The 12,433-nt window shown below is 43.9% G+C and overlaps 1 protein-coding gene across 1 annotated transcript in view; it reads left to right on the forward strand.

The window, feature by feature from the left end:
* Positions 1-3,375: 3,375 nt before the first annotated feature.
* Positions 3,376-12,433, forward strand: part of PGM1 (phosphoglucomutase 1) — a 68,467-nt gene continuing 59,409 nt past the window's right edge. The window contains exon 1 of the mRNA XM_004002041.6: positions 3,376-3,697. Coding sequence (XP_004002090.1) covers positions 3,452-3,697 — 246 coding nt within the window. The 5' untranslated portion in view covers positions 3,376-3,451. The remainder of the gene's footprint in view (positions 3,698-12,433) is intronic.

Genomic DNA, 12,433 nt, shown 5'->3' on the forward strand with positions numbered 1-12,433 from the left:
AAGCAGATTCTTCCCAGAACCTCCAGATAAGAGCCCAGCCTCACCAATATTCTGATTTCAGCCTTGTTTTTTATGGCCTGTGAACATTCAGTCCAGCAAAACCCACCCAGACATCTGACCTATAGAACTGTGATAATAAGTGGGCATTGTTTTGAGTCACTGCTTCTGTGGTGATGTGTTACACAGTAAGAAAAGTAACGTAAGGGGATTACATCAAGGTGAGATTACCAGGAGGCACAGAGATTGGAGACTGTGCCACAGGAGCACAGTCAAGGACAGCAGAGTCTTGCCCAGGTCAGCAGACCCAGCCAGTTAACTCATAAATTCACAGGCAATAATAATAATAATAAATGGTAACCATCTACATTCAAGAGTGATTTGTTATGTAGCTAAAGCCAATTATTAAATTATCACATCTTGTGAGGTGAGAGAAGTATGGGACAATTCCTCGTAAATGAAAATCTCCATCCTAATTCCAAAGATAAGGAAGAATAGAGAAAGAGCATGTGATGTGAAGTTGAGTTCACTGTTTTATAATAATGAGTGACCACTTATTGAGCAGGTAGTAGTACAGTGCAAACAGCTCTATATTCAGTATGTCAGTTAATCCATACAACTCTGAGAAGTAGGTATTTCTAAGACTCAGTGATTCTCTTTTATATTTTAATTTTGTGGGATCAAGTAAACTTGATTACAGCCAACCATTCTATTCTCAATGCACTAGCCTATAAAATGGGGTTGATTATACTACTTAATTCACAAGATGATATTACACTGAATGATGCACTGATGCTGAAGTTGAAGCTCCAATATTCTGGCCACCTGATGCGAAAAGCCAACTCATTGGAAAACACCCTAATGCTAGAAAAGGTTGAGGGAGAGGATAAGGGGGAGACAGAGGATGAGATGGTTGGATGACATCACCAACTCAATGGACATGAGTGTGAGCAAACTCCAGGAGACAGTGAAGGGCAGGGAAGCCTGGTGTGCTGCGGTTACGGGGTTGCAGAGAGTTGGACATGATTTAGCTACTGAACAACAACTCTGTAAGCTTTGTGAACTTCTGTGTAGATATTAGAAATCAATATCAGTTGTCCGGAATTTAGTTTTCACATGTTATTTACCCCTGAAACTTATCTGTAGTGACTGCATTAAAACCCATATCTATATCCTATATCAACCTGTATATGAACACTTGATTGCTGAGAGTCAGTAACTATTTGCATCATTCAGCCTCCCTCCTGGATCAAGCTATACCAATTAACCATTAAATGGCCATGAGTATAATCAATTTCACAGGTTAACAATAAGCTTTGGTTTTAGAACTGTGGAAAGGAAGTTAATATTTTTTTACCTATATGTTTGGGCCTCTGTGTTTCAGGCACCATGCCACCTGATTTACTTACACCAGTTGATCATGACCGAATCTGGTCCAATTATGATTTGGACCAGAACATGGGTAGTTTCTAAAGTGTCTCAGGTGAGTCTACTGTGTATCCATGATTGAGAACTACTGACATACAAAACCCCATTAATTCTTGTAGAAATTCTAAGATAGGGTTTGTCTCTGTTTTATAGTAAAGAAGCAGATGCCCACAGATACTGAACTTTCCCCAGTTAACACATCTTGTAAATGACACATTTCTCAAGCAGAGGAGACAGTCACTCTCACTAAATCAAGGGAGATGCTGAGCGTAAAAGAAAGACTGATATTTCCTACTTAACAATCGAGACTCTCACTGACTCTGTATCCTCCAACCCTTTATGGCCACCTCAGTTCTTGATCTCTTCACTAATTTTCTACTATGTGAATAACTGATGTATTTTGGTGGTAATAATACACCAACATCACTTTGTGTTTGTACATACATTTCTCAAGCCTTCTTGTACATTTCCTAGTTCTCCCTGGTGACATGCAGGCAAATCACTGTAAGAGCTCTGGTTTGGGAGCCACACCCACCTGTGTTGGCCTCCTCCATGTACTTATCTCTATGGTCTTGACTAGTCATTTTACTTTTTAAATCTCAGCTTTTTGAGTATAAAATTGTGAAAATAATAAAACCTATACTTTAGAAACATTATATTCAATAAATATTACCTATTATTGTAGCCACCCTAACCAGCAGAAGTAGTGTGTGGCCCACCAGTAAACAGGTGGAAAGCAGTCAGTTGAATTAGACCTTTGGAGTTGACTCCTTTTTCTAACATGCAGGGGTGTTCAGTCACTCAGTCATGCCCGACTCTTTGTGACCTCATGGACTGTAGCCTGCCAGGCTCCTCTGTCCATGGGATTCTCCAGGCAAGAATACTGGAGCAGGTTGCAATTTTCTCCTCCAGAGAATCTTCCCCACCTAGGGATCAAACCCTCCTCTCCTGCGTCTCCTGCATTGGCAGGGGGATATCACAAATACCCTAATGTTTAGAGAGAATAGAAAGATTAAGAAGTCAAAATCTAGTTATGGCTGACACTTCTGTTGCTCAGAATATGCTTCCAGAAAGTTATTTATGCATGATACTCCAGCTTAACCACAGGAAATGTTGTAGAGATCTTCCTCCACTCACAACGGGGTTACCTCCTGATAAACCCACTGGAAGTTGAAAAATATGATCATGAGGGGAAAATGCATTTAGTACACCTAATCCATCAAACACTGTAGTTTAGCCTAGCTTACCTTAAACGTGCTCAAAATACTTTAGCCTGAAGGTGGACAAATTCGTCTAACAGAAAGCCGGTTCATTACATGAATGTCTCATGTTGTTTAATATTGTACAGTAAGTGAAAAACAGAATGGTTGTATGGGTACCGAAGGGTTCTACGTGTACTGCTTGTTCACCCTCCTGATCAGGTGGCTGACTGGGAGCTGGAGCTGGGTTCGCTCAGCTGGGTTTGCACAGCTCAACATCACCAGAGCACAGAGAGTACCTACTGCATATTGCTGGCCCGGTAAAAGATCAAAATTGGAGGTACGGCATTAGAAGCAATAAGTATTCTACTTATTGCTTTCACACCATCAAAAAGTGGGAAAATCCTAAGTGGAACCTTCCCAAGTCTTCAAAGTCCGCCTGTCCCAGCTCTGTATTTTTCCCACTTTGCCTTAAGTCCTTGCCCTGTGACCCAGTCCCTACTCAACTTCTGCTCTTCCACCTAGGGGAGGAGTTGTGGATTTCATTTTACTGTGGATTGGTCGACAAGAGAGGGTAAATCAGAGAGGCTCCACCCATCTCACAGGAGGCTGGGGGTGGGCGCTCCCCATTCCCCTCCCTCTAGGACCTTCAAGGAGGTGGGCTGGCCGCGGAGTGCCCGTCCCCTGTCCCTTTAAGGAGGAGGGACGAGCACAACCGGTGTGGCCCCGACCCCGTCCGCGCTCTCATCCTAGAGCAGCTGCAGCCACAGCTCCGGCCGCCTCTCGCTTGGCAGAGTCCGCTTGGCCCCAGGAAGCAAGTCGCCACCATGGTGAAGATCGTGACCGTTAAGACCAAGGCGTACCAAGACCAGAAGCCGGGCACGAGCGGGCTGCGGAAGCGGGTGAAGGTGTTTCAGAGCAGCTCCAACTATGCCGAGAATTTCATCCAGAGTATCATCTCCACCGTGGAGCCGGCGCAGCGGCAGGAGGCCACCCTGGTGGTGGGCGGGGACGGCAGGTTCTACATGAAGGAGGCCATCCAGCTCATCGTCCGCATCGCCGCCGCCAACGGGGTAAGGGACGTGCCAGCTCCTCCGTCGCCCCAGTTGCCCGTCCGCCTCCTGCCGCGCGCGCTCCCGCGAGGCCACTTCCGCGCGCGCGGCCGCCGAGTCTCCACCCCCAGCTCCTCGGCGCTCTCTCTTCCTAGCCTGAGGCCCGGCGTGGGTCGCCCCGGGCGGGAGAGTGGCCAAGGGGAGCAGCAGAACTGCTCGTCTGACCGCTCCTCCCATCCCGCGCCCACTCCCACCCCGCCCTGGCAGGGCGGGGAGGCGCGAGGCGGGGAGCAGGGCTTGACCTTGGGAGGCCCGGCCTTCAGCCTCCTGCCCCACCCTTCTCTCTCCTCTCCGCTCTTCCCCTACCCCCGCCGTCGTCCGGGCCTCTGACATTTACATTAACCTTTTCTGCCTGTGAAGATACAGTTACCGAGCCGAGTGCAGTCACCTTAACCCTGAAAGGTTAGAGGCCGCCGCCTTGCTCAGAACCCTCCTTGCATCCCGCTCGGTTGCCGGCTGTTCCCGTCTGGGACTGGCGCTGCCCGCTGGCTGCGAGCCGCAGGCTTTGGGCACCCTCCCCTCTGGTGGTACGGCGCGCCAGGGCTCGCCCCCCATCCCCTAGTTTGCTGGGACAGAGCTTCTGCCCTCTGCCCTGGCGCCGCCTGGTTGCTGGGGCTCAGGCTTTTGAAAAGGCTAGTCTTTGCCCCGTGTTGCTTCTGGATCTGTTCCACCGAGGTTGCTGGAGCTGAATTTTCATTAGCACAGAACCTACCTACTCAAGCTCGCTCATATGTAAGCAGTCGTGGCAGGCCAGGAAGTTAACGCAACACCTTGGTTCCGTCCGCAAGCAAAGGAACGTTAACCAACTAAGAATGGGCAGGTCCACTAACGTGAGATTTTGAACTAGATTCTTCAGTAAACCTGGTACTTCTGCGAAAATGTGGATTTATAAACCACAACTGAGGCAGATTGTTTCCTCACTCTTATAAAAAAGTTTTCTAACGAGTTTTTTTTTTTTTAAGTTTCCTTTCTATAATTAACATAAGATTTGGCTATCCTCCCCTCTTCTGGAACTCATTCCCTTTAGTAATATTTTTATTCATTTTAGCAGTATTTTTTTTTCTCTTATTAATATATTGAGGGCCATTTTGCCAAGCCCTGTGAAAAGCATTTCACTTGTGGTATGGCATCCATCCTCCTCTAGCCCTAGGACGTGGGCTTCCTTGGAGGCTCCGAAAGAATCCGCCTGCCAACGCAGAAGACAAGGGTTCCATCCCTGGGTGGAGAAGATGCCCTGAAAAAAGGAATGGCTGACCGGTATTCTTGCTTGGCGAATTCCATGGACAGAGGAGCCTGGGAGTCACACAGAGTTGGACAGGACTGAGCGACTAACGCACACACACACAGCCCAGTGAGGTAGATGCTATTATGGGCATCTTGAAGATGCCAATGAGAAAACTGAATCTTAGGCAGGTTTAGCGGCTAATGGCAGCGCTTAGAATCCAGTACAGACCTGCTGATTCCAAGAACTTGAACAGTTTCTGGGTATGAAGAGACCCTGGAGTCTGAGGATCTATTTTTTCAGTGGTCTGTCAAATCTAAACTGGGAACAATGTACATTTGCCTCTCTGGGTCAAATAATTTATCAGCATCAGAGAGAGATGATTGTCTGGATCTGTTTTCTTTGTGGTCCTGAGTTTTCAGGCAACCTCAAATTCCCTGGAAAGAAGAACGAAGAATGAACAAAAGCTGTATCCTAGAGCAGCTCACATTCATTTCCCTGTCATCACTTGTGTTGAACTTGCATTTCATTCACTTCTTCAGGAAATATACTGAATCTATATTATGTACAGAGAAATGTGTGGAAGAAAAAGGTGATTCAGCAACAAGGCTTTTTCTTAAGAAACTTACAGCATAGTGGGAATTTAATGGGTCCTATTTGAAAACTGTCCATCTGAGAGTAGTGTGGGATGGAAGGGAAAGAATTAGTTAAGACGAAAAAGTCAAGTTTTTTATTTTAGTATGTATAAAAATCCTCATCACCCTTTTGCTACTGCCCTATTGCTCCCCCCACCCCTTTTAGTCAGTCTTTGTAAAAGTTGTCTACATTCACCATCGCAGATTCCTCCCCTCCCGTTCACTTACCATCTCACTGCAGTCTGGCTTCTGTTTCTTTCACCAATTCACTGACATTGCTCTTGCCAAGCCTACTGAAGACTTTCTGGTTACTAAATCTATTCAACACTGTTTAGGCCTTATCTTAGGTGACCTTCCTGTTTAATCTGGCATTGCTGATGTCATACTCTCTTAAAGTTCTTACTCCCTTGTCTTGATCACTCTCTCCTGATTCTACTCACACTTTTTAAGAGTTCCTACATGGACTGCTTACCCTACCTGTATCCTATACTATTCTCTGGGTTTCTGGTCTCAACTCACTGCCCTCTGATTTTTTTCTTCCTGTCTTTCCTCACCAGGGATTTAAGTATGTTACTGTTTTTCCTCTGGTGCAATTCAGATAGCGTCTTCAGAAAACTTTCCCCAGCAGCCTCTCTCTGCCACTCTCCCCTCTTAATCTTTCCCCATAGATACTTCTAGAATAGATGAAATTATCTGTTTACATGTGACACTCCTTTGTAACTAGGACAATGCAACTTCCAATGAGTCTTTGTTCTAGTGCCTGAAATTATAAATTGTGAAGTGTATGGAGAATATTTCAAGCATAACTTAAAGCCATAGTTTATTGCCAATACAGTTATTATCATTAAACATCTATTATGTGCTTACTTCTCTTATCAGTCCTTGTGCTATAAGTACTTGGGATATAATATATTCCTGACCTCAGGAAATAGTGTAGAAGTGCAAGTGGACAGGAATAAACAGACAAACTAGGCTTCCCTGGTGGCTCAGAGGTAAGGAATCCACTGGCAATGCAGGAGTCTAGGGTTTGATCCCTGAGTTGGGAAGATCCCCTGGAGTAGGATGTGGGAACCCCACTCCAGTATTCTTGCCTGGGAAATCCCATGGACTGAGCAGCCTGGCGGGCTACGGTCCATGGGGTCACAGGAATCAGACACAACTGAGAGACTAAAACACCACCACGGTATGTTTGGTGTTGTGAGGGAGTTGTGCTGAAGGGGCAAGAGCATGGCAGGCTGTACTTGAGATTGGAAGGTACAGTGAGAAAGTCTTCACAAAGGCGTGGTAGTGGATTTGAGGGTTAAAGGATGAGTTGAAGTTTCTAAGGTGCATTTGTCAGGAGAGCAATTCTAGGCAGAATAAATATCATAGGAGTTGGGGACGGTTCCCTTGGGCAAATTATTCAATTTCTGATCCTTTGCCCACCTTGTTTGTGAAAACTGGAAATGACAATACATATGCAGAGAGGCTCTTGTGACAATTAAATGAAGCAACGTATTTAAAAGTACCTGGTAGCCCTCTCTCACCTGGAAACTGAATGACACCTATAGGGAAACCTCAAGATGAGCTTGAGGGCAGGACTTCCTGTGATGAATGTTCTGCTAAAATGGGGACACTGAGTTAATCATACCCAATCTGATGCAGATATTAACCTCCACCCCCCCACCCCGCCCCGGCCGTAGATCTGTTTTGTCTCCTCCCTTCCTCTACAGTTAATGACCCCAACCAAACCAGAGGGGTGCCTTCTTAGATCCCAATAGGGTACACGTGACAACAGTTTAGCCCAAGTGAGAGAGGAGGGAATTTGGGGTGCCTTCCAAATGCTCAAAACTTTAGCCAGACAGACAGTGTCCTCAACCATTCCCAGTGGGAATCTAGCATTTGGAAGACAGTTCTGGAGTATCCGTGTTTCCTACTGTAACATCACTTGCATCCCAGGAACAGAGGGGACAGTTCCTTGTCTCTTTTCCTGACTGTGTGGCATGGGCCAGGGACATCTGAAAAGTTTGTTGCAGTGAGAAAATAAAGCAATACATGCAGAAGTGCCTTGTAAAATATAAAACATGAGGTGTGTTTTAGTGTGTTTGTTTGCTGTAGAGTGTGAAACAACAAGAGTTGGAGGGTGGGGTTGTCTCTAACCTACGTCCTCAACACACTTTACTCTCTCACATCTGGTTCCACCTGGAACATTCTTCTCTCCTCTTCAACCTTAGACCTGGGTTTAGGTGACACTTCCTTGCTCCTAATCCCTGAATCAAGTGCACTTCTTTTCTGCTCTCATAGCCTGTTTTGCTCACCCCCATCATAACACTGACTGCATCTTATAGCGGTTGTCTGTAACCCACCTGGCTTCCAGCACAAACCTTTTTGACTGTAAACCCCAAGTGAATGAAGATGGGGCTTGTCTTGGTTTCTGCTTTATCCCAGGAGACCCTTCAGATTAACCACAAGTTCATCTTGAGCTCCTCACCAGTGTTTGTGATCCTCACACTGATTGGTTTGACCTCCAAACGTCTCCTTACCGTGCTGATTAAGCCCATTGGACTCACACATGTAGTGACCATTTCAACTTACTTTTTAGCAACACAGATGTTTGTAGGCATATTAGAGTTCAGAATAAGAGACTAATATTTATTCAGCATTAAAATCCTTACCTGCAAATCATACCTGGGAGGAAAGTGCTTCATGGGTGGAATCAATCACATTCAACATCAAAAACAAACTCATGTATCAGTTACCAAAATAAGGCGTGTAGTAGAATCTATAGGAAAAATGGATCTCACCTTCCCTGCATGCCATTTTCTCAGATTTAAGTTTGGAAACAGCCAAATTTAATTCTGGGAAAATTCTTGTAACATATGGATAAGTCTATCAGCCCCAGGGTAGTGGAAATTAGTATTTCCCCAAATTCTTCTCAGGTCTTCTTGCAAACTCACATGACTCATTTGTGTTTTAAAAGCTCTGAAAATCCTACTTAACATTACCCAATCCAGTTTTCCCAAACTTTTAACCAGGATATTATAACTATCCATGAAACTACTTGCTTTGGGATATATTTATTTATGGAAAAGATCAACTGGATGAAATATCAGAAGACCAGTGACCAGGTTCCAACTCTACCATTTCTAACAGGTTGGGCAAGTCAACCAAATCTTTCTGTACCACCACCTACCTATTGCATTTCTTCTTTTCAGAAACACGTTGGGTCAGTCATAAAGAGGAAAGAAGAAAGACACTGTTCCCAATATGAAAACATAATGTTCAAAGTGTTTCAGACTCATGGCTAAATCTTCATTGGCCTGATTTGATTGGCAGTCCTCACTGTGTTTACTCAGGGCTTCTTCCACCTTTTCTACCTTGTGTCTCAGGGATTCATGTGAGTGGTGATTGGGAGAAGCATTGGGAAGGGGGATTTCCAACAGTTGAAGTTATAAAAACAACAAACCCCCAAGGCAAGGCACCCCCTTTTCACCCTTTCCAAACAAGCCCCTAGGGTTAGCCCTCAGTGGTCTATTCCCTTTGAGGATGCCAGATAAGAAAAGTCTTCTCAAAATTCTCCCAACTAAAAATGAAAATAAGCCCTCAATTACTTGGCACACTCAGTAGTCATTTTTAAAAGGTGATTTCCAACTTTGAGCACAGCTCCAAGGGCCACAGAATGACTAGGTATGTCTGCATCAAGTTCAGGGAAATTTAAGGAAGAATGAATAGACCATTGCAATTTACCTGTTTAACTTTCTTAGAGGTGTAGCCCACTCAGATCATTCCTCTGCAAGCTCTTCTAAAGTCTAAAAGGGCCCAAAATATGTCACTGTGGCATAAAAGCTATTTTGAACTGAAGCCATTTGCGAATAGACATTTTTCTGAACTCCTCTGTCTGCATAAAAGCAGAGTCTTCTCAACTGTCATAAATCCCCTCCCTGGGAGAGGATTTCTGGAAACCAGGGAAAATTGACTCAGCACCACACCTAAACAGACATTATCACAAATGTCTGTTTGTGATATCACGTTATCACAAAATTATAATATTGCTTCCCCATTGTTTTAAAACCCCAGTTATCTTTTTGAAAAGTCATTTGTTTTCCCAACACTGATAACCACAGTGAAAGTGCTCATCTAGATAGAATTTTTTGCACTGTATTGGACTTTCGGCTCCAGTTTCATCCATCTCATCAGAACTGATTCAGTACATGTGTCTCTTAATTCTGGTTATGCTGCTGGGGTCAGGTAGTTCTATTTGCACCACACTGGTGGCTGTAGAGAGGATCCCCAGGCAAAGATTTTGAGGCCACTGAGCCTCATTGCTTCAATCATCTTTTCATGCTTCCATGGATGTCTATTTAGTTCTGTTTTATTGCTTGGGGTAGCTGCACATAAGATTAGTTGTTTGTCTTCATCTCATTCAGCTCTGCTTAGTTGCACAATTTTTAATTAGATCCCATTTTGTTTTTCAGGAGCTGATCACATTCTCTCCATTGTATATTCTTGCCTCCTTTGTCAAAGATAAGGTGTCCATATGTATTTTGTTCCATTGATCTATATGTCTGTCAGATAGAATTTTGAAGCCTAAAATGTTAGCTATGCTTTGTCCCTCCCTTGATTTCTCCAGTGCTGATGGTCACTTTAAGACAGGAAAAGCTAGGTTGGATAAGAAGTCAGTGTCCTTAATGGGTTATCTGCTGGTAGGCTAGCTGCCACCATCTGGCAGAGAATCCCAGGAAAGATTTGAGGCCACAGCCTTTTCTGCTTCATCTCCTGCTTCATGGATAGCTGTTTTAGCTTGGGTACACAAATGGTCTTCATCTCAGCTCTGCAGTGCACAAATTACTAGGCTTGGGCAACATGGTGTACAAGCCACAGCCAAAGAAAACTTCCCTTGGCAGAATCATAATCTCCATTTCTGCTTGCAGACTGGCTAGTTTTTGTCTGAGCTTCTCTCTGTATTGTGGCAAGAAGCAGCCAACAAACATTCCTCTTCTGAACTCCTAACCATCTGCCCAGAGCTCCACCTTTGGTTGGCCCATGGTCTGTCTTCCAAGATAGCAGTGGTAAAACTTTTTGCCGTGGCCATAAAAATTAAGCTAATGCTGCATATTTAGATTCTGTTTTGGTATAGAGCACCAAATTTTACATTAGTTAAAACGTAGGTTTTGGCTGCTATAGCAGAGTTCGAGAATAAGTTACTTAAATAAAATAAAAGTTCGTAGTAATAGGACCCTTTGTAACAGACTGGGTGTGGGGAGTCCAGGGCTGGTGTGGTGGCCCCATTGTGTCAGAAGGTGCATGCTTCTTCTCTCCTGTTGATCAGCCTCCCCTAGTGAGTTGCCCTTATCTACGTAGTCCAACATGGTTGCCCACCACCCTATGGTCATTTTAACTAACAGGAAGGGGAGAAAAGTGAAGGAAGGCACACCTTTCTCAGAGACTGCATGTAATCAATTTCATTCTTGTCCCACTGGCTGAAACTTAGGCTAAGGCCTCCTCTAGCTGCAAGGGATGCTGGGAAATACAGGCATACCTCATTCTGTTGCACTTTGCTTTATTGTGCTTCTCAGATACTAAATTTTTTGCAAATTGAAGATTTTTGGCAATCCTACAATGGCTTTTTTCCTATAACATTTGCTCATTTCATGTCTCTGTGTCAAATTTTGGTAATTCTTGCAATATTTCAGGATTTTTTTAATCATTATTGTGTTTGTTACATGATCAATGATTTTTGAAGTTACTATTGCAAAAAGATGATAACTTGCTGAAGGCTCAGATGATGATTAGCATTTTTTTAACCAATAAAGTACTTTGAAATTAAAGTATATACATTTTTTTAGACATGATACTAATGAACACTGAATAGACCACGGAATAATGTAAATATCATTTTTATACGCTGAGAAACCAAAAAGCTTATATGACTTGCTTTTCTGCAGTATTCACTTTATTGCAGTGGTTTGGAATTGAACCTGTATCTCTGACATATCAACGCTATGCTGAGTGCTATGTGTTAGACTAAATATTGGGGGTGTCAGTCTAAATGAAAGGGAGAATTGATATTAGAGAACACCCCACAGTCCTCATTATCCTAAACATGCTTTCCAAATTTAGTGAAAACCACTCAGTCATTTTCAAGTGATAGAGTTACAGAGAGAACACAGAGACTTAATTTTATATTGGTAACTAGATTATTTGAAAAGACCTTGACTATCATTTATTCTGACAACAGGCCTAGAAAGGAACGTAGGCACAAATTATTCCCATTATGGAGGACTTTTTAAATAAAGCAACTTTATTGAGATATAGTTCACACACCACACAATTTATCCATTTAAAGTATATGACTCAGTGTTTTTTTTTAGTCCATTTATAGCATTATGCAGCCATCACCACAATCTAATTTTAAAACATTTCCATCACCTTGACAGAAGCCCTGTGCATTAGCAATCAATCCCTCTTGCTCCCCTACCCCTTCATCACAAGCAGCACTATTCCTTGTTCTGGATGTGTACTCGGTCATTCAGTCATGTTGGACGCTTTGTAGTCCTACGGACCGTGGCCCACCAGGCTCCTCCGTCCCTGGGGTTTCCCAGGCAAGAATACTGGAATAGGTTGTCATTTCCTACTCCAAGGGGTCTTCCCAACCCAGGGATTGAACCTGCATCTCTTCCGTCTACTGCATTGGGAGGTGGATTCTTTACTACTGTGCCACCAGGGAACCCTGTACTGTACCTGAGGCCTCTATAAATTTGTATAGGTGGATTTTACACAGACTGAATATTCAGTTTTGGTTGCCACACGGAACTTATATTTGGCAGGTAAAGCCCTGGGAATGCGAGAAACAAAAGGCCA

Source organism: Ovis aries, chromosome 1, assembly GCF_016772045.2.
Source record: "Ovis aries strain OAR_USU_Benz2616 breed Rambouillet chromosome 1, ARS-UI_Ramb_v3.0, whole genome shotgun sequence".
Classification (NCBI taxonomy): Eukaryota; Metazoa; Chordata; class Mammalia; order Artiodactyla; family Bovidae; genus Ovis; species Ovis aries.